Genomic DNA, 22,667 nt, shown 5'->3' with positions numbered 1-22,667 from the left:
TCTTTGTGACGTGGGGGCAGAATCGAAAGAAACACAGCTTATAGGAAGGAAAGGTGAGTACGAGGAGGTGAAGAGATGCTGATGAATAGTTGGCAAGATAAGGAAAGAGAGGGAGAGAGAGGAGGAAAAACAGGAAAATGCAAAGAGACAAGAAAAGAAGCGGGGAGGCGCAGAGAGGAGATGATGAACCAGGTCATACGTCAAAACACGGTAAAAACCTTCCAGAGAACAACAGGGTTTGAACTGTGAGAGCGAGAACAGGAAGGAGGCAAGAAAGGACAATTTATGTTGGAGGGGAAAAAAGAGAAATAAATAAAGAGGAAAAAAAGTAGGAGAGATTTATTGGTAGCCTAGTTTCTCCTCCACAAAGACCTGGGAAAGCTGCCCGGCGATGAGCGAAACGCAGAATAAAAGCAGGGTGAGACAGAGGGAAGGAGATGGAGAGAGTGTGGGTGATGATGAAGCTGAAGCAGCTAAATTGTCATGGTTACCATTACTGGTGTGTGTGTGTGTGAGAAGGCTGCCTGCAAATGTGTATGTGTGTGTGTGTGTTTAAAGTAGAGCAGTGGGCTCGCAATGTCAACAAATGTCATGTGATATTTGCAGAAGCTCTCGCAATCCTCATGACGGCTCATGCGCGTCTTTCCACACTTTCAGTCGGTATTACATCATATTAGAAGGTGCGCACGTATACATCACTTCCTCTTAACACGCATTACATCCATAAGCGCAGAGATAAGGAATTGAGCACGGATGTGATTCACAGCGTGGCAGCTCACGGTGTTAATGCGTAGCTAAATTTAGTGTTTTATCATAATATCCCCGAGCTGTTAATGATGACGAGAAACACATCTGTTTGAAATGCACAGACGCACTCGCATAAACTTCCACACTCCCCCTCAAGCTTATGTTTCTTTTTATACGTTGTGACGTCAAAGGGGCATTTAATGCTGCATCATTTGTTCCTGTTTAAAACACTGTTTCACATCGCACACAGTGTTTTGTGTTTCCTACAGACACCTCTCTGTACGTGTGGAGAACCTGAATATTTCTGTGTATTTCCTCGGGCTGGGTATTGGCAAGGACCTCACACACATGGCTCACGGTATGATACGTATTTGGACATGTTGCAATATTCAACATAATTTTCAGAACATTTCAAAGTGGAACTGAGAGTACAGGCCGCTGAGGTTTATAATGATGTTTCTTATTTCGTCTGTCCATGATCTTCATCCACGATTGATTAAGTAATGAACATCCTCCACTCACACTGTGCCCCCCCCATACCCGTTGCGAGCAGCGTCTGCTCACATGCTCGTCAGACAAACACACACATGCAATACTTATTTTTAGTTATTTATTTTATTAATGTGCAATATCACTATCTCACTTCTCAACATGTGCAATACTTCTCTTATATTATTACATCCGGTGGTTCATTCGTTCATTCATTCATGCTGCACGCTTGCTGACTTTGTTTTTCATTTGGTCTGTTGATCTTATTCACTCACACATACACTTGTTTACTTACTTATTTTTATATGCCCTTTATTGTAATGTTGCACGATCCACTTTGCTGCTGTGACACTGTAAATTTCCCCGTTGTGGGACAAACAAAGGATTGTCTTATCTTATCTTCTACAGAGAGACGTCCGCTGGTACATCCCTCCTGTGAATGCTTTGATTGAAGTACGACGTCTCCTGTTAAATATGGACCTTGTTATGGCGCTGTTTTAAAAGGTTTAAAGTGCCACGGCGTACTGCCGATGTCATCCAGAGCCATGTCGCTTTGTTAAACATAACTCAGGATAATGGAAACAGAGCAGACACATATTGTGAGCGAGAAACAGGAAGAGGGCCATGCCGCTGTGTAACAGCAGAGCTGTAGGTGTGTGGAGAAAAAGGTGTATCTGCGTGGCGTCTTGTTAGTGCGATCGTAGGTTGGTTATCGAAATCATTTGTCTCTGTTTTGGCTGCATCACTGAAGTGCAGACCGACTTTTATTTTTCAATCCTGCTCTCCTGAAGTATTGCCGGCAGTGACGGATGCAGGGAAGAAACGAGCCTACTCGTCGTTAGATCACAGGAATTTGAGGGAAATATGGGGCGTCTTAAATCCATTAAATGTATCGATATAAGGGTCGGGAAATTGATTAGTCAGTTAGTTAACGATTGCTGTATCGATATTTCTGCACAGCCCTAGTACATCATGTCTTTGTTTAAAGCAGCTTGTGTATTTCTTTGTGGAAGAGCTACAAATTGAAAGTGACACCTGAATGAGCATCTAGGATACAATAAAAATCCACCATTTACACTTCCTGTCAGTCCAGTCAGAGCTCATCATTAGACGCTGGATCGTCTCAGTACACATATCCGGAGTGCCCTAAAGTGATGTCATCCCCTTTTTGATGTTTTTCTCTTTTCATGTTTTTCCCCCTTTTGATCGCCATTGTCATCTTACATCAAACAAGCCTGCGCGCACACACACAGTTTGGAATCACTCTCACAGAAGTGAAAGAGCTGTCACCCTGTCACAATAGGTAGGAAATGAAAGAAAGCCAATTAAGGCCCACTCAACCTCCAGAGTTTCTCCCTCAGTCTGCTCCTCTCTGTGCCACATCTAGACTTTCTTTCAACCCTTCTATACAGTTGTCAGAAATGAAAAACTCCACCGTTGCAACCTGCTTGACGAAAAACTCTTATTTACAGCTTCTATAGCTTTCACACACACACACACACACACTGGTTCTCTCTCAACAAAGGAGGCTGTGTGATCTTGCTCGCTGATGCAGGAGAAGACAGTCGGTGTCAGTCACTCTCTGCGTCTCTCTCTTTCTAATTCTCTCTTTCAATCTTTATCAACTCCTCCTTCTTTTACTCTCTATGTTTCTCCTCTCCATCATCTCCCCGTCCTCTTCTGTCTCAGGCGCCATCCCATTTTCTCTCCTCGCTCGCACACAGACGTCTGCCTGTAACTTAATCACAGCCTCTCCTTTGACTAGCTGACATCTCTCCTTATCCCTCTGACTCTCCCAGGATATGAAGAATAAGTGGCGTTAAAAAACACAGCGATTGCCTCCAGAGCACTGTCAACATCTGCTCTAACTAATTGGCTGCCAAGTGGTTTTTACCTTTTTCTAAAGTTGATTTCCAATCGAGTGGAAAACTTTTCCTTCTGCTCAGACTTTAGAAAATTACAGTTTGAAAGTTAAGGTTGAGCCCACTGGCAACTCTCACATAGCTTCCTCTGCTTTCTCTGACAACTTCAAGACGTTCACAGCCCCTTCATCTTTCTTCTGCTTATCAAATCTTAAAACGTCATGCTTTTTATTTCCCTTACACAAGCACATCTGTTTGAAATGAATTGTTAAGCCCTACTCAGAGTAAAGTGTCCTCATTTCAACCAGAATCTGTCAACATAGTTCACTTGAATGTTTTCCGTGTTTTAGTGAATCCGTGTGTGTGGGAACCGTAGCCTCAAAACTGCTGGTTTGATGACACACAGCAGGATGACAGCAGACACCTCAGCATGAATAAGAGGGTGTATTTCGCTGTGGGCTACGTGCTGGCACGCCAACAGTCCCCATCTGCACCACTCAAAAAATCCACTCAACCCTCAAAATCACTCAAATAACCCCGCCATCTTCCCCTCCATTAGAGGCAGACTAATGCTCTGGAAAATCTGTTGTGTTTTGCATTTCAGGATTGCTTAATGTCAGTCCATCTCATCTTCTTCCTCGCCTCGGCGGCTTGTCTCCCAATCTGCAATTTTTGTCCTTTTCTCTTATCTCCTAATTATAATTTTGCTTCCCTTCAGCGCACATTTTTACAAGCACACATCCACTCATGCACCTATTATTTATTTTTAGTGTTATAAACTTTTTTTTATTAACTTTCTATGACACACATCTTTTCTTCGTGCCTCTCTCTACCAGGTGTCATTGTTTGCCGGTATCGAATCGGATGATTTCACTTCTTTTTCTTGTGCATGTCTGCAGGTGTGTCCTTGTTCTCGAGTATTTGTTATTGCTGTCAAACTAGAAGCCAAAAAGACTGACATCTGTGGAGTGCAGTTGCTGTGTTGTAAATGTCAGATGGGATTAGCTGCTTTCGCCTCACACATCGCTGCCGTTTGGCACAGGTTCTGCTGAAATGAAGCCGTGTGTGTCTGAATGGAAGCAGGTAGACGGGGAGCAGCTTTTTGGCAAGATGGTGTCTTTATGTCACGTATGACTTCTTTCACTTTGATAATTATTTGTCTCAATGATATTTCTTGTCTTTAATTACATTAAACTATCTATTTGAGCTATAATTTTTAACATATTAGCTCCTTTTAACACCTATTTTAATTACATTACATGCCATGACATTAGATTTACACCATTCAGCCACAACATGGCAGGTCGAGTTAATAACATTGATTATCTTGTTACAATGGCACCTGTCAGTGGGTGGGATATGTGAACATTTTGTCCTTGAAGTTGATGTGTTGGAAGCAGGACAATCTTGGGTCCTGCCATTCATGTGGATGTTACTTTGACGCATACCACCTACCTAAACATTGTTACACCCCTTCATGGAAACGGTATTCCCTAATGGCAGTGGCATCGTTCAGCAGGATGATGCGCCCGGCCACTCTGCAAAACTGGTTCAGGACTTATTTGAGGAACACGACTACGAGTTCGAGGTGTTGACTTGGCCTCCAAATTCCCCAGATCTCAATCCAATCGAGCATCTGTGGGATGTGCTGGACAAACAAGTCCGATTCATGGAGGCCCCACCTCGCAACTTACACTTAACTTAAACGTATACCCCCCCAAAATTAGATGTAAGGTGCACACATTAACATTAACAGATTTTCTTTAGACAAGTTAGATATCCAACTGACATTGTTATTAATTTGGAGTCATATTTCTTTCCACCGGATGAATAGAAGTCGAATATTTACACTAGATTCCCGCTCACATTTATTCTGTTGTGTGACATAGGCAGGGGCTTTTGATAGAAAAACCTTCCTGCTGCTGAATACCAGAAAAATGAACCAAACACCAAAGTTGCTGCCCTTAAAATCCTAAACAATGAGCAGCAAAAGAGGCTGTAATACTCTGTTTAGTGGGTTTGCACAAGTAAGATTTCTATTTATAAGCGAAAGAATAAGAATGATATCCTATGTAAGTTGTTTGTTGTCTGATGAACCTTAAAAAGATGCTTCATACAACATGTAGAAGAGAGCATGAACAAAAGATCAGGGCATTTATTTAGAAGAAAACATTTAAACTTGTTTGCTTCCTGTCCAGCCTGTATCCATTCCTTTGATAAGAAATCAACCACAAAGCTGTAAACATATGTTAAATATCCATAGGTTTGAAATGCATTCAGTGTGAGGCCAAAAGATTGTAACATTTGTATTTTCTTTCCATGAATATTGATAACTGAGACTTACAAGCTGCCAGATAGAACCAAGGTTGCATGAAAGCTCAGTGCAATCATTGCATTTTATGTTACTTTCTATTACAGGCCTTTCCTTGGGATTAAAGTGGAGTCAGAGAAGCAGCAGGAAGCAACCTTTCTGTGAGATCAGTGTGAAAAGTGATTAGTATCGACTCCAGATGCTTTTGAATACATGGCTGTGGGAGAAATACAGAATATAAACTCAGTGGGAGCCCATCACTGCCCAATGTAGATGTGTAAACACGTTAGCTTGGGGGCTGTTGGGAATGTAATTGAGTGAATGATGAAGGAGTGGACATGACAACCACTTCCTTCACAGTGAGAAGCAACAAGGAAATTTGCTAGAGAAGGAATAATGAGACCATTCAGTGTCCAATGTTATTATCTTGAGCAGTTGCTTTTTACAATACATCTCCATTTTTAATGTAGTGACATTAATAGCAACAACACCAGGGTCTTCATTATTATTAACTAACATGTGCAGACCTGTATATCATAAACATTTCTCCCTCTCTGTTCCTACTTGCCCTTCATTTGTTTTTAATTCAGCAAATTCCCACTGCGGCCGTTTTCTTCTTCCTCTACACTCATGGTGGGAGGCTCAAATGCGCATGTAATGTTCTGCAGCTGTATTACAGGTTGTAAGTTGTAGCCTATGTAGGTAATCTAGCATTGTTTATCATTTCAACACTTCAAGATTAAAGAGGACTGAAAATACATTGGGCTATATTTCAGAGGACAGCAACATTTTGATAACCCATCAGCTGCAGTTAGACACCACCTAATGTTAGCATTCAACTTCCTAGCTACCAATGCATTAGCTAAGATGTTAGCTAAGAAGTAGAATCCAAGCTAACATTACATTAGCTAGGAATTTACACCTTTTCTGTTGTATCAAGTAGTTCTACCCTACGGTAATATTAGCTATCAGCATCTCCTAGCTAACAGTTACATTAGCTAGCAAGTGGCTGCATGCCAATGTTAGCTGCTAGTAGCTAATGGGTCATCAAACAAGTTGTTTTACTTCTCACTTTCCATTTTCTCATGTTGTTTATCAGGTGTGAATCAGTTAAAATATATTGAATTGTCAGATTCCCTTACAGCTGTGTGACATTACAAGAGCCTTTGAGCTTCCCACCCTGAGAGTGATGTCAGAGGAAAATGGCCGCTGTGCAGTTAGGGTCAGTTTGATTTAAGGAACCATCAAGTAGCTCTGGCACTCTGGTTGTTTAAAGGAAACTGTGTGTTGACCAAAGATATTGACATATATTAAGTTGACTTGCTATGTAGACTTTTGTTTGTTAGTGGTAATAATTTTAATTCCAATCAGAATCATCAGTTAGATAAAAAATAATGGTCAGCTTTCAGTCACAGTTTACTTAAATGAAATTCCTTCACAATTACATCTAAATTACTGTTAGAAATATTGGAAATATTTTAGGTATTTCATAGAAATGACATTTCAGTAGCCTATATATTTTTTGCCCTTTGTGTATTTGTGTGTGCGGTAGCCATGTATAGGTTCATTAGGTCTGTTAGAGGTGTCTCTTTCTGAGGTTGTGAATGTGGCATCTCTAAAACAGTTGCATTAACAGCTGTTGAAACCAATTTGCCAAGTTCGGAATGAGCCTTTGATAGTTTTAATTATGTTGCAATCAACCTCTTTGCTTTAATCTGTAATCTCACTTTCACGCTGAATAATTGCCAACAACAGCATTTACAAGTCTCTTGTGCCTTCTGTCCTTTTGGCTGCAAGCTGACTATCATCAGTGAATGCTGTCTCCTCCACTCCTCCTCTTCCTCTTCTTCTCTCCCACACTCACTTCACAAGAGCATCTCCCAGAAATACATGAGGACAGCAACGGTTTATTCAGCACTCGTTTTGCCTGAGTTTTAACATGAGCCAGAATGAGAGCGCACATCAATCTTCCGCTAAGATCTACATCGTTTTCTCTTGTAGGAACACTGCAGTGATTTTCGTCATGGCGTTTGGATCTTTTTGTGGTCTTGTTCCTTAAATATATAATGCCGCAACCCACAGAAGCTCTGATTCAGTTTTATACCACCTCAGTGCAAAGGATTGAGGGAAGGCTGCTTCGGTTTCTTGTAGCTCAAAGAAACTTCCTCCCTTAACCCTGTATGACGTCTGAGGAAACCTCTTGTTTCCTGACCTAACTTTGGATTGTTGCATTTTCAAAAAATGTATTATGACCATACTTCTATTAAGAGACATCAAGAGGAAAGGTAAAACGGAACTATATACAGTATTTCACAGTACCTGCTGTACAATAAACCTTACCTCTGCCCCGTGGCATCACAGGGACGTCATCCCTTTTCCAAGAGTCCTATGATAAAGGGGTAATGGGTAATTTGCTATGTAATGCTTTAAATTGCAAAAGATGAAGGACGTTTAAATGTAGTTTTCATGGTAAAAATGAGTTTAGCTACTGTGGAGATGTCAATCTCTAAAGTCAAGAAAAACGTTCTTGCCCAAAGAATTAAGGGGAGACGGTTTTTAAGGAGTACCATGTCAGTAAGCTTTAGACCTGAGACGCTTCAGTTGGTTGATAATGAGCAGATCATTCAAATCAGGTGTGTTAGAGTGCAGAGAAACCTAAAACATGCAGGAAGGTAGCCCTCCAGGAGTAGGGTTGGCCACCCCTGCTTTAGATGGGGATTTTAACATATATCGACACAGAGAAACATTAAGTATTTGACCTAGGGGAAAAACACTACTGTAAACATAAAACCCTTTGAAGGGTCTCCTTGATATTTCATATTCAGAACCTATTGAACCCTGGAAACATTGATACCCTCCTGCATTACAGGAAGCTTGCACTTTGGGACTGAGGTCAAATCTGTAATGCATACACTTAATTGGTGCAACACAAGTCCCTGCCCTATAAAAACTGGAAAAAAATGACCCAACAAAAAGCTGAAAAAAATCCTGTCAATGTATAATTATTGAATAAAAGTTGGTACAGACTAAGAATGTCAACATACAATTCCAGACCATAACATCAGACATAATGAACCATATTATATTAACTGACATTCAAACCAGACACCCACTTGTTATTTTTCAGACTCTCAGTCGTTCCAATGATGGGAGTATGGAGTCATTTTGATCACTGGCAGTGGGTGATGTGATTTTGGAGCAGCCTGGAGGTAAAAACGTTCTCCTTAATAGCAGTAATCCACCTGTCTAATCTTTAGCACCCACCAGCTCTGCCAAAGTGCCTGCAGCAAGGTACCAAACCTCTAACAGCCCCAGGGAACATGACTTATATCTCTGCTTACACACAAACCTCTGTGTAGAAATAAATAGAGCTCAGTCAAACTAGTGTGTGACAGGTGAGGAGAGCAATCAAGCAAATAGGAGAAACTGGTTCTTCTCCTGCATGACTTTTTTAAGAATCGAGACTTTAAATAGTTTTATTTTTGTGTGGAAACCTTTCTTTCTCTATAGTTTATTTTTTCCTTAGAGGGTTTACTGAGCTTCAGCAGTTTATTTCATTTTCATTCTGCTATACACAACCTCATCTCAAATCTGTCCACTAATAGTCCTTTAAGGAAACATGCTCAAAAACATCATGGCAGTTGTTTAAACAGGTTAAAAATGTAGTCATTGTCTCTTCATCTTTACCTATTAAGACCACTCCCATGCCATAAACTTGAATTTGAATTTGGTGTGTTCACACAGCTGCTGCAATGGAACAAAGACTATGCCCTAATGTGCAGTATTAACAGCACTGTAATAAAGGAACGCTTTTAGCTCATACTTAAAGGGAGTCAGAGTCGGGGCTTGTCTAACATCATCTGGGACATTATTCCAGGTCTGTGCTGCATGATAACAAAACGCTGCTCCACTGTGTTTGGTTCTAACTCTTGGTTGTCCTCGGGGTCCTACAAGGTTCAAATGTCAAAGGCATGTCAGAGATGTATTTGGGCGCTGAGCCTCAGAGAGACTTAGACACAGGCTTAGAGTAACAGGTAGCCGGTGTTAGGATTTTAGAAGTGGAGTAATGTGGTCATCTTTCTCAGTTTTGAATCAATTCAATTCGCTCAAGTTGCTGAATAGCTTCTTTTGAAAGCCCTGTGAACAGACCACTGCAGTGATCTGCTGGAAATAAAGGCATGTATAGGCCTTTCAAGGTCTCGCTTTGATGTGGCTGTGGAAATATAAATCTGAGTCCACGATAACGCCAAGGTTTCTTGCTTGACTCTTAGCTATGAGAGAGAGGGACTGAAGGTGAGAGCTGACACTCAGACTTTCTTTCTGTGGCCTTAAGACAATTATGTCGGTCTTATCTCTGTGAAGACGGAGAGAATTTTGCTGCATCTGGCCATTGATTTGTTCAATACAGTGACACCTGGTGTAAGTAAAATGTATATTTGCATATCATCTGCATAATTATGGTAGGCAACTTTATTATATTCAATGACCTGGCCCAACAAAAGTATTTAGAGACTGAACAATAGGGGTCCAAAAATGGACCCCTGTGGAACCCCACATGTCATGGCCATTTGCTCTGGCACACAGTTACCAATCGAAACAAAGTACTTCCTGTCATGAGGATATGATCTGAATCATTTAAGGACATTCCCAGAGAATCCTACCCTGTTATCAAACCTATGTAAGAAAATTGTGTGGTCCACTGTGTCAAAAGCATCTCTTACGTCCAACAGTACTGCAACAGAGACTTTACCTAAGTCATTGTTCAAGCAGATGTCAATTATTACCTTAGTAAGTGCAGACTTATTGCTGAGTTGGGGCCGAAAAGTGAAGTGCAAGAACTTTGTAGTTATTGTAACTGTGAATTCAAGAAAATGTTTGAAAGTGGGCATGACACTGTATAAAACAAACACAAAGCCATATCTTGAAAAGAGTAAAAACCTAGAACCTTTTTCCCCGACATAGGTGACCTCGGGTTTGCATTGCCGCACAGCACTCATCCTCCAAAGACTTCATTTATGTTGACACAGAAGCCCCACAGCTCTCACTGAACCGTACATGGTTGGTTCTTTGTCTGTGACATCAGCGCTAGTGTAAACCTCAGCCTTCATCTGTCTAACCGAGCGCAGTGAGCATTGGTGCATAAGCTTCATCCCACGCTCCGTGCTCTGGGCCATGCATATTGTATAAGTACGTAACCTTCATCCGTCCGTGCTTCTGTCGGCAGACAGGTTAAGTGTGCGGGATGAAGTGATGTCCACGAATGTGTTACATGGTGTTTAGTGAATATAATACCTGGTCAGAAGAGATCAATGTCAATTTGACGTTTTTAAAAAGTTAAAAAACGACTTCTCAAATGGTCTCCAGAGGCTTGATGTGTGCGCTCTTTAGATGTTTGTTAAAAATGTGGAAGGGCTATAATATTTAAAATATAATGGAGGTTTTATTGGGGTGTGAGCTAATACAATCTTAAATATCATAAAAATAGTATAAGATGTGTTTGATTCATCAAATATCTGTCTAACCCAGTCCTCAATTTATAAGGTTGTTAACCTTATATGACTCTATTAATCAAAGTAAAGTAATGGTTTTATTAAGCTGCTGTAAATGTGTGCATAAAAAAAGAAAACGAGATAGAAGGTCTATGAGACATTGAGGTCGACAAACTCCCACTGATGTGAGCGAATGGGAGGTGTTAATGTTGGGATTCACTTAAGCAGCATAAAATCAGCCAAATGTTGAAGGAAAAATTAAGCCCGGCTGGCCAAGTAAAAATATTGCAAGGCTGAGGAAGAAACACTTATGAATAATTTTGCAGTGTACAGTACAACACACAGAATATTCAGTCAAGTTGATAAATCCATAACTACAAAACTTAACTTTCTGTTTGACTAAAGTGTTTGTTGTGTCTCTTTCTGACCCAGATTCTGATCGGAGAAGTGACCGGCTTCTTTGTGAAGGCGGAGGGAGCTCAGGAGAAGACCATCGTGACCGCAGACTGCTGTTATTTCAACCCTCTCCTGCGTAGGATCGTACGTTTTCTGGGTCAGTTATAATCCTAAAGATCAGAGGTTCTTCGGCTTTGACTAAATAGAGCCTGTGCACTCTGGGACCAAGGCTCATTAAGGCTTACATCTGTGCTGCTCTGTTACAAGGCCAGAAGGAGTCCTTGTCCTTTTAGGTCTGCAGTGGACTAATTTCTCTCGCCCCTTCTCTTCATGTCCTGTTCTGTTGATGTTCTGTGATCTTTTTCATCACTCCAATATTTATCTAAGTTATGGGTTTTCAAAAGTAATGCATAAAAGCAAAGGCTATGTCTGTCTGGTCTTTCACTCCCACATGGATAGCATTCAGCCTAGCCCTTTAACTCCCATGTAAAAGCTTTGTCTCTGACTCCTACCAGCATCATTGATTCAATTATTTGGAGTTTACAAACAACACCCTCCCTTTCTCTCACTTCATCCTCCTTTTTCACACAGGTGTCTACTCCTTTGGCCTCTTCACCACCACCATCTTTGCCAATGCGGGGCAAGTTGTGACAGGAAACCAGACACCTCACTTCCTGTCAGCCTGCAGGCCAAACTACACAGCGCTGGGCTGCCAGTCTCCGCTGCAGTACATCACAGAGCGCCGCGCCTGCACGGGGAACCCGTACCTGGTGGCATCTGCCCGTAAATCCTTCCCGTCCAAAGATGCAGCGCTCAGCTTTTACTCAGCCGTCTATACAGTGGTAGGGAACTTTGAGCAGGGGATAGGCTGGGGTACTTGTCATATTGATGTTGTGCATGATGGTTACTGACTGTGGTGATCTCAGCCTTGCATTTACCACATATTTCTAAATACGAAATATTAACAGACATTTGTGAAAATATGAAACATATTAAAATACACACATGTATAAATATCAAATGCCTGGACAGAGAAAACACACATAGCAGCTTGCTATCAAAAACAGTTGTTACAAATAATGGTGCGTTCACACAGAGGGCTTTTAATATTTAATTCATACTTTAATTCGACAAGCTACATACTTCTACCAAGTGAAATGAAAATTGTGCAAGTAGTTGTTCCCATAATCCGGCTAACAAACAGACAAACAGACAAAAAGATAAACAAACAGAGACAGAAACACAACCTCCTAGGGGGAGGTCATAGGGGGACAGAAATAAAACAAGATTCTGTCAAAAGGAAGTAACCTCTTAGTCATCACATGATCTTTACACAAATTCTCTTTTATGAAGATGAAATGTTTGTGGGTCTCCAACGTAATTATTCTATTAGCAGAAACATTTAGTTCTGATTTAATTGCTGCTGTTCTGCTTTCAATTACAATGTAATTTTCATGTTTAGAAGAATTAAACCAACCCTGACAGCTATTTTCACTGCTTCCTTTGATCCCTTCAGCTGCTCTAAACACAGAGCAGAGGGCGGCCTCTTGTGGCTCATTCAAGCTGTGCAAGCTAGTGCTCAAGCTGCAGCACTGTTTGAATTATATCAGCAGGCTCACTGAGGACCTGTGGATCCAACACCTGCTTCAGCTCAACATGAATGAACAACAAGTCATTTTTATTTTTGATATATTTCAGATGTACGTGACCCTGGTGTTTCGCACCAAAGGGACCCGTCTGACCAAACCCACCCTGTGCCTGGTGCTGCTGTCTCTGGCTGTGCTGGTGGGAGTGATGAGGGTGACTGAACACAGAAACCACTGGAACGATGTCCTGGCAGGGTTTGTCACGGGAGGAGCCATCGCTGCCTTCCTGGTACGAAGGAGGAGGGAGGGAGAAAGGGCAAGGAGGGTGAAAGAGGAGTCAGGGATTAGAATAGAAGAAATGAGGAAATACTAGAGGAAAGGATGCTGCCTTATAAAGTCAGTGAGCAGAAACTACAGAAGCAGTAAAGTTGACAGGAAATGGTTTAAGAGTTTGAATTCTGACTTGTCATTTTACCATTAGATAGACCATAGAATAGTTAAAATATCTACAATGCTGCACTTGAAATGATGGGAAAAAACTCAAACAAAATGTGTATTAGTTTATTAAGTTTATTTAAGACACTTTTGTGTGTTTATTTGTCTACTTTATATAGTTACATTAAAGTCAACTGAATACGTTGTAAGGTAAACATTTACATATTTAATTTAGAATTAGCTTAACCAAATCACATAAATCTCACTGGAGGCAAAAACAAAGCTATCAGTTCCATCATATCAGTAAGCTAGTTAGCTTTAGCAGCACTTTAGCTGTTTAGTCCTCCACCATGACTGAATTTAGTCTCATTTAGTTAAGCTAAATAACTAAATGATGAAGTTGGTTAGTTGAATTTTTTTTCCTTTTTTTTTCAACATATGTAACAGATAACATCTAGGAAATGTTTTAGTTGTGGCTATAACAACAGCTAGCTTCAGCTTGATACAGCCTAGCATCATCTATATTAGCGGTTTTTCTCTAAATATTGATTGTATTTAGTGTCATTAAGTTATGCTGAATAACACATTAATTAAGTTGTTTTTTTTATGGACATTTTTTTCAATTACAGATACCATAGGGGGAAGAAATAACAAGGAGACTGATGTGGCTATCAAAACAGTTAGCTTTAGCTTGATACAGCCTAGCTTAGACTTTGTTACAACCAAAGTTCAATTTCTGCATTGTTTTTAGCTCTAATGTAGCTGCAGCTAATTTTACATGAAGTTCTATCTTTCTATGTAGCTAGTAACTATGTTTAGCCTCTGAATGGCAGGATAGCATGATAAAAAAAGAAGAGGGTAAGGCTTGTATCAGGGAAGAGTGCAAAGGGATACCAGTGTTGGCGTGATGTGGGTGTAGGAGAGAAGGTTTAAGAATGGACTGATGATTAAGGCGAGCTTGAGGCATAAGAGGACACACACTTTTACACTGGTGAATGTGAATGAACTGAACTGAATCTTTACCATGGCACATTTAAAATGTGTCATTTGGGAATGGACATCTTGGTCCAAATCAATTTTCTGGAAAATCTACCAGGATCCTCGTCTGCCTCAGAGATCAAAGTGCTCACTGTGTTTATCTATAAGACAGCTTTCTTTCCATGCATCCTCCCATGTTTCATTCTTTCTCTTTCTTTTTTGATTCTCTGTCCCTCTCATACTGTAAGTTTCATCTGTACTGTCAGGTTCCATGACATAACACACATTAGAAAATCATCTATCTCTGAACTGCAGTGGAAAAACTCTTTTTTGTCTTTCAGGTGTCATGTGTGATCAATAATTTCAAGCCAACCCAGATTGCAATGCCGAATCCTCCGCCTCCACAGCGTCCAGAGCCATCCATCGGGCTGCCCCTGCTTACCCTGCCCCGCGTGGAGAGTCCACTCGAAAAGTTAAGTGGCGTCCAGGTAAGGGATGGGGGAAGTTAATGTTAAAGAAGCTTTGACAAAACACAACTTATATGTTTGTTTAAAGGTGTCTTTTGTGAGATAAATACTTAATGGCCATTGCTAGATCTTGTAATGGCAACGGCAATGTGGATCAGGCAGTTCACCACTTTGATCCAAAATGAAATATCTCCCCAGCTACTGCACATTCATGTTCCACAGAGGATAGACATATATCACTTTGAGTATCACATGACTTTTTCTTTAATAGATTTCACTTGAGGCATCAGTAATGGCATAGCACTAAGCTAGTTATCCTTAGCTAGTTAAGCTAGTTAGTGTAACAGTTGTGCTCTCTATCATGACTAATTAGGTCTAAATACGTTATATGGAATAATTAACTTATGAAGTTTGTTTCACATTAAAATATACATTTTTTTCAATAATAGAGAACAGCTGGGAAAAACTCAAAAAGGAAATACTTTAGTCTTAGCCATCCCACTAGCTAGCTTTAGCTTGATGCAGCCTTGCTCGCTGGCTTTAGCTCTTTGCCAGAGAGTAAAGTGGCTTCTTCATGCAACAGCGGTTTCCAGAGCTCAGAGATGATAAACCAAAGTTTAGTTACTGCATTGATTGCCACCAGGAGGTTGACTTTTGTGGTTATGAGTGAAATATTTTGACAACTTTTGGGTGGATAAGCTATGAAATTTGATACAGACATTCATATGCCTTGCAGGATGAATTGTATTAACTTTAGTGATCCTAATTTACCACCGTCATGATGTTACATTTTCAACTAATACTTTGGTTTATGACCAGATACCTGCCAAACTACAAACATTCCCATCAGCCCATCAGAGTTGTACTTTGTGTTTATGGTTAATAAGCAAATGTTTGCATGCTAACACGCTAACAAACCGTGACCAAACATTACACCTGCCAAACTTCAGTATAGCACTGTCAGTGCACGCTTGTTAGCATGCTGATGTTAGCATAAAGCTTAAAGCACCTTTTTACCTAACAGCAATCTTACAGAGATCATAGCATGGCTGTCAGCTTTAGTCTGGTTTTTATTTGTGAATCTTTCACTGTTCATTGTTCTCAGTGATAACCTTGGTTGTCTCTTTGTATTGGATGTGTCCTAGATGCTTCTCTCTGTCTGATGTCTCTGTTGTGTACCTTTTCCCTGTCTAGACATCATTGTGCATTCTTGTCTCTCCCTGTCTCAGTCATTTGAAGTTTACCTGCTCTATTCTTTCAGGTTTAAACTTCAAAAATGTTGAAATGTCTTATTCTCTTTGTCACACTCCCACTCCACCTAATCTTCTCTCTATTCTTTTCCCTCCTGTTAGGCTCCAGGGCTACCGTATTCTGAGATCACATGACCATCAGCCAATCCCGTCCCCCACCCCTCCCGATGTGCTCCTTCCCTCACGGCGTTGCCTCACCAGCGCAGTCTAGACCTGCCCTCTGAAGTCCCCCTGCCTTGTCGTGCCCATCCCGAAGGACGAAATCCTCTCCGTCGAGTCAAATCCACCCAGGTCTGAAGGTCCAACCAATAACAGGAGGCAGAACAGGAAAGCATGCACATGGCGAGCATGGCTTAAACCTGTCATACGCTAAGGACCAATAGGAGATGGATACATGTCCTCCTGTCCAGTTCTGTCATGTACGTTCTCCAGGATGGCCTCCTTTTTCTTTCAGGTGAAAAAGACCCAATGAAAGACTCGCCAAAGCCAGAGCTGTTGAAGCAATACTGTGTCCTCTTTCCTTGTCCTGTTATCCAAAAAGACCTAACAGTGACTCTTAAGACTGTTGGCTGGTGATGACTTGATAAAAAACTTGACATTAAAAAAAAGTTGCAGGTTTTTTTAATGATCAAGGAACATCCTAATCACTGGTGAATCGTCCTCAAAAGACCATTTTACAACACTCAGGACAATAAAATGGGGAAAATGATGGGATTAAAAACAAAGACTTTTATGTAATCAAAGGTACTACTATTATGGTACTATACTACTCGAGTATTATGGTACAGATTTCTTTCTGTACTCAAAACTAACAAGAAACGCCGTCAAGGAAGAAAGCACTTTTGGAAATTATAGCACAGAGGAACCAATTTAGAGTTCAGTCAACTGTGTTTGTATCTAATTTGTTTTGGGAAATAAGGGTTTGATCTGGCTGTATATTGTGTGAAGTGACAGAACAGAGATTTATACACACTAGAGCTGTGCTTGTGACTCCACATTTGTTTTGGGGCATCAGTTAATTCATCCTTGAAGTGAACTGAACTAGATTTCCATCATCTTACTATTCAGGTGTGTGTTTATAAATGTCTGTAGGTCCTACGCCCATGCTGTGAAATATTTGGAAAGTTTGATCATTTGTCTTACAACCTTTTCCCCCGTGGAGTTATTTGTTTGTGTTGATTTGCATAAACGCCTCATTTTCTCTTTCCCTTACCACTTTGAACAATTTCATTCCTGGTTTTTAATTCCTTTCAATTTACATCAAAGTGTTTATGTATTTGCTTCCTTTTCTTTCGTTTTACATTAGTGGTATTCAGCGAATTCACACAGTGGCCTCTTTCTCTGGTGTTGCCCTCAGAGTGTGGGACGCTCTGTAATAACGTAAACTGCTATTTATTTTCCAGGTTGTAAGTCATATAAATGTGAGGTATTCGACAATCTTTATAATTTCATCACATCCCATTTAATATTCTGGATTTCGATATTAGCTTTAAGCCTCATCCTAGCTAATAAAATGTTAGCTAGGAAGTAGCTTACAGCTAACATTACCTGAATGATAACCGCTAACATAAGCTTTTGTCTAACGTTAGCTAATGGGTTATGAAATATTTAGTTTTACTTTGAAATTTGGCTGGATTTCCCTCCAATTTTCACTGTCTTAAAACAGAGGTATCAGTAATGGCATATCACTTAGCTAGTTATCCTTAGCTAGTTAAGCTAGTTAGTTTAACAGTTTAGCTATTTTAAATCTATAGAGCGGTGAAATGATAATGATATGTCAAATAACATACATTTATATGACTTACAACAAGAGCAGCAGTCCGACATCACAACAGCATTCGAGCGATCACCCTGAGCGTGACATCAATGGAAAATGGCCGCTGTCTAAATGTGGTCAGTGGCATCAGTTGGTGATGCTCCTGTTCAGCCATCTGTTCAGCCATCTCTCCAGATTTTCCCGCTTTAGTCCGCCATCTTTCCCTCACATTGACCTTAGAAAACCAGTGGCACAGACCAGTGTGTAAGGCAGAGGTGAGGCCTCTGAGTTTTGTATAGTTTTGTACAGTATATAGGTTTCTTTACACAGTATATAAACTACATTATCATTACGTTTAACTTGTGTGGACAGGTTGGCGCTGTCTGAAGCTGTCTTGTAGGAACAGGATCTAAAGCAAGACTGTAGCGTGCTGCGACGAGCGACTGAGACGAGCGTGAAATCAAACAGCATTCAGGTGTGTTTGGCTCATGCTTTGGTTCTGCTCAGTTCAAAAGGACACTGCAGACAGGTTAAACAAGTAGGAGAGACAGCAATAGGTTATATAAAGAAGACATTGCTACAGTTTTTATTAGCGTGTGTGTGTGTGTGTGTGTGTGAGTGTGTGCGCGCGCGTGTGCTTACTGGGATTTGTGTGTATGTTTATAATGAGCACACAGTATGGCAGCATAACTGTTAATTTGGCGATCTGTTTTCTTAAGTTTAACTGTCAAAGTAGCTGCTATAATTACACACTTGTGCTTGTGTGTAACTGCAGGCCGTCAGAGGACCCCTGCCGAGGCGTCCTATCAATGCCTGTTATAGCAGAAGGTGCTCATTATAGTTCTGAGATTACCTACAGTGAAACTCTTCAGTCTGAATTTTTTGTAAACACCTGAAGAGCTATAAAACACCATAACTGTCCAGATATTGTTATTTTCATGTTAAAATGTCTCTGTTTTGTATTTATTTACCAAAATAAATTGCAATTACCACATAAAGCTGCCTGAATTACATTTATGGCTTCAGTAAGGACGCATCCTCGCCAGCTCAATTTGTTTCATGCTATTATTTCAAATAATCAATAGCCATGAACCTTTAATTTTAAAGTTTATATCTACCTTCCTTTTATTGATCTTAGCTGTCAGTCAGACTAAGAGTTATGGGCCTTTTCAACACCAGATTGTTCTACTGGTCATGGTAGGAAAAACACAGTTGTTACTAATAGCATTAAAAAAGGCTTTGTTCTATTACATTGTCCCAGTAAGTAATCACAGTGTTGTAGTGAGACCGCTTTCACAATACCAGGACCTAAACCCTAAAAGTGCTAAATGGAACTCAGCCATCACTAACTTTGTTGTTTAAATCTGTCCTTTTTTCTACCCTGCATGTCAGAAAGTCCAACCTGTGCTGGAAGATCTTTGTTGGAGCTTTGCAGAACTTTGTCATTGAAGGTGTGTCCCGATTTCATACAGCTGTACAGTGCATAGTGATGATATATAATGCGCTGAAAAATCCAGCAGATGTAGTGTGTATCATGAGAACTATTGTATAGTTAATTTGATCAGTTTTGCATACTATAATCTGGACACACTAATGAAAAAGCAGTGCCCCTTAGTGGCCATTCTCCAGCTTCATATTAGATATTAAGTATGAATGTAAAACGCAGTCTGTGTTATTTATTCTGACTCGGTTTATTATAAAGCAAGCACATTTGCATATCTTTATGTGATTGAAAACTCTTTTTCCAAAACCCATTTGGACATGAGAGGGGATTTACTGAATGAAAACCCTGCAGAAAGTTGTCAGACCAGCTCTGTTCAAAAAACTATAGTGACATGCTGTGGCCACAGGGTGGCAGTGTCAACCATAGTTACCTGAAAACAGGGCAAGAAAGCACAGGGGCTTTTAAAATTCAGCAGTTTTAATGTTTATGAAATCAAACAGCACATTAGGAATGTAAAAATATGCTAAAACAGAAAAGAGCACTTTAAAATGTTTTTCACTTGGGACCTCCGCTGGCCCACATTAGGCATTAGTCAGCAAGCTAATAAATGTAATGTAATGGCGCAATTACTTTGAAATGTAGACACAGGCAATTTCTCTCTCTCTCTCTCTCTCTCTCTCTCTCTCTCTCTCTTTCTCTTTCTCTTTAAATTGCCCCAATCTCTCCCCGCCCTCTCTTTGTGTTCCTTTGAGTTTGTGTTTGTCAGTCTTGTTAACGACACACACACACACACACACACACACACACACACACACACACACACACACACAGAACCCTCTGCGCTCTCTCGACAACATTATCTTTTCCGGAAATTGCTTCTCAAGCACAGCCGGAGCCCCATTAGAAAAGAAGAGCTCTACGCTGTAACCTTTTTAAAAAGCCATTAGTGATGCACCTGCTTCTCTCTCTCTCTGTTCCTATTTGTGTGTCTTATTTGTCTCTCTTGTTAACACTGACACACACTCACAGTTTCTCCATGCTGATTGCCAGCCTCCACGTTCTCAGTCCTACAAACTGACTACTGAGCAGCACAAGCATCCTTCCACTCCAGTTAGAGTATGAATCACTGACATTTGAAAGTTCTGCATCAGAGTGCAAAACCATTCAATTTTATAATTTGCGTGTGTAACTCTAATGGCTGCTGACTGTTTTGGACATGAGTAATTCTCTCTCAGAGCTACACACATATAATGTCATGTCACTGCTGTGATCGTGTGGAGGCTTTCTCCGCCAGAGATGAATGAGAAATTTGTGGTGATTCAAAATGTTTGAACAAATCTGGTAAATCAGTGTGATTATAAATGCTGCCCTCACTTACAAAGATTTGATGTCTTTTGTCATCGTTATTTGATACTAAGCCATTACATTTATACAGAAGGTATTTATATTTGCTTTGGTTGCCTCTGCTTTAACATCAGTTACTCTAAGTGCTCCCAAACCGCAATGGCACATGTCTGCCAGCACGTAATAGATGATTATCTTTATAGAATTTGCCAAAGAACCTCCGACTGTGTAGAAGAAGTGGACATAGCCACTCATTTGAAAACCTGTTTGGCATTTGTGCCATCACCATCTTGGTTTTTGGAACCAGAAGGGACCATTATCTGACAACAAGGTGGATACGCATTGTTATTTCTCTATCATGGTTAGACAGACATTAATCAAAGGTTGCCACGCCCTAAAGAATACTCTGCTTTATCGTCTTTATGACTGTAAATGGGATCATCATTTACATAATAAACATCATACTCTATTAAGGAGGCCTTACAATTAACTATTGAGACAGAGTAATCTCAAAAATGTGCATGGTCATTTTCTCGAATGATTCACGCCATTGGACTTCTTTTTGCAGCCAGATCTACGTCCATTACAGTATGAGAATAACGTATAGGCAAGGGGAACTCCCAAGGGGTCTTGGGAAGTATTACTGCATATGTGGGGAAAAAATGTATGAAACCTTTTGTGGCACCAGAGAAAGCTTCTTAATCTGAAAAATAAAAGTTATGGCCCTTGAAATTTTGGCCAAGTGTGAAAATGAACTGAATCTGAGGGTGTGCAGTCAGAACGCTGCAGACATCTGTAGCCCACTCCTCGTCTTCGCTCGAGGCCTGAGAGTGACTGCTACAACAGGCCCTTCTAGCATAACACATCTAAATCTTTAACTGAAATGTTGCAGCTGAGTTGCATTATGGATAATGAAGGCACTGGGTTTTTGACAGGAGGTTGAATATGTGGAATAAAAAATGAAGCTATGTCTTGTTATGCTGAATCCATTTTGATCATTTTGTAACTTATGCTTGCGTAATCCAACAACTCACCATATTGAAATGGCAGCAATATTCCTCTAATAATACGCTGAGAGAAGCGCAAATGCTGTTATAATGTTGTAGTGCTGAGTCTTTAGGTTGTAAGATTCTGGATGAACATTATACCATGTTTCAAGTTAAAGCAACATATTTGATAACCTGGTGATACAACAGCCAAATTAGCATTCAGCTACTTACTAGCTAATATTACCATTAGCTAGAAAGTGGCTGACTGCTTATATTACATTTTGATAGTGTTGTACAAAACAGTAGGAAAGGAGCAAATTTCTAGTAAATGTTAGCTATAAAGTGGTTAAATGCTAATATAAGCTATTGTCTGATGCTAATGGGTTATCAAATAGCCTATGTTTGTTTTGCAAAGTTAAGTCTGTTTACCCCTGTCCTATCTTATACAACATCTTCATGTTAGCATTCAGCCACTTCTTGCTAACGGTAATATTAGCTAGCTAGTGGCTGGATGCTAGTGTAGCCTAAGCTATTTTACAAACTGTAGCTATTGGGTTATCAAAAATATTGTTCCAACTTTAATAACGACCCGATGTTCCTCCTTGGGCCATCTTTCAAGTCAGAGCAATGACAAAATCTGGCTTTCTAGCTAATATTACCATTAGCTAGGAAGAGGTTGACTGCTTACACTACATTTGAATACTGTTGTACAAAATGGTGGGAAATATGCCAATTTCTATAGTCTTAGCTATGAGGTGGTTGAATGCTAACATTAGCTGTTGTGTGATGGTAGCTAATGGCTTATCAAATATGTTGGTCTTACAAAGTTAAGTCTGTTTATGCCTTTCCATATATAGTATGAAACCTTCTAAAGGTAATGTCAGCATTCGACCACTTCTTGCTAACGGTAATAGCTAGCTAGTGGCTGAATGCTGGTTTTGGCTACTTTACAAACCGTAGCTATTAGGCTATATCCAAAAGGTTGTTTTAACTTAAAATATGACCAGAAGTCACTCTTGATTTTAACTATTCGTGGTCTTTTCGATTGCTGTTCATTTGAGGAGCGGTGAAAAGACCGTGACAACGTGGAACACAGCAGTGCAACATTATAGCAGTGTTTGAGC

At 40.2% G+C, this 22,667-nt stretch overlaps 1 protein-coding gene across 2 annotated transcripts in view; it reads left to right on the top strand.

Moving 5' to 3' along the window:
* plppr2b (phospholipid phosphatase related 2b) overlaps positions 1-18,764 on the top strand; it is a 56,079-nt gene extending 37,315 nt beyond the window's left edge. The window contains exons 4-8 of one of the 2 annotated variants that reach the window (XM_069665951.1): positions 11,331-11,451; positions 11,886-12,136; positions 12,993-13,169; positions 14,635-14,765; positions 16,113-18,764. In XM_069665951.1, the coding sequence (XP_069522052.1) occupies positions 11,331-11,451; positions 11,886-12,136; positions 12,993-13,169; positions 14,635-14,765; positions 16,113-16,221 (789 nt within the window). In that variant the 3' untranslated portion in view covers positions 16,222-18,764. Of the gene's footprint in view, positions 1-11,330; positions 11,452-11,885; positions 12,137-12,992; positions 13,170-14,634; positions 14,782-16,112 lie in introns of both variants that reach the window. The other variant, XM_069665952.1, reaches the window with a different exon arrangement.
* The last annotated feature ends 3,903 nt before the right edge of the window (positions 18,765-22,667 follow it).

The sequence above is a fragment of the Semicossyphus pulcher genome, unplaced genomic scaffold (genome assembly GCF_022749685.1).
Source record: "Semicossyphus pulcher isolate SPU_LCO1_2020_fin unplaced genomic scaffold, fSemPul1.0.p SCAF_17, whole genome shotgun sequence".
Lineage (NCBI taxonomy): Eukaryota > Metazoa > Chordata > Actinopteri > Labriformes > Labridae > Semicossyphus > Semicossyphus pulcher.
Note: the sequence above shows the minus strand (reverse complement) of the source record. Positions and strands in the feature narration are given on the sequence as shown.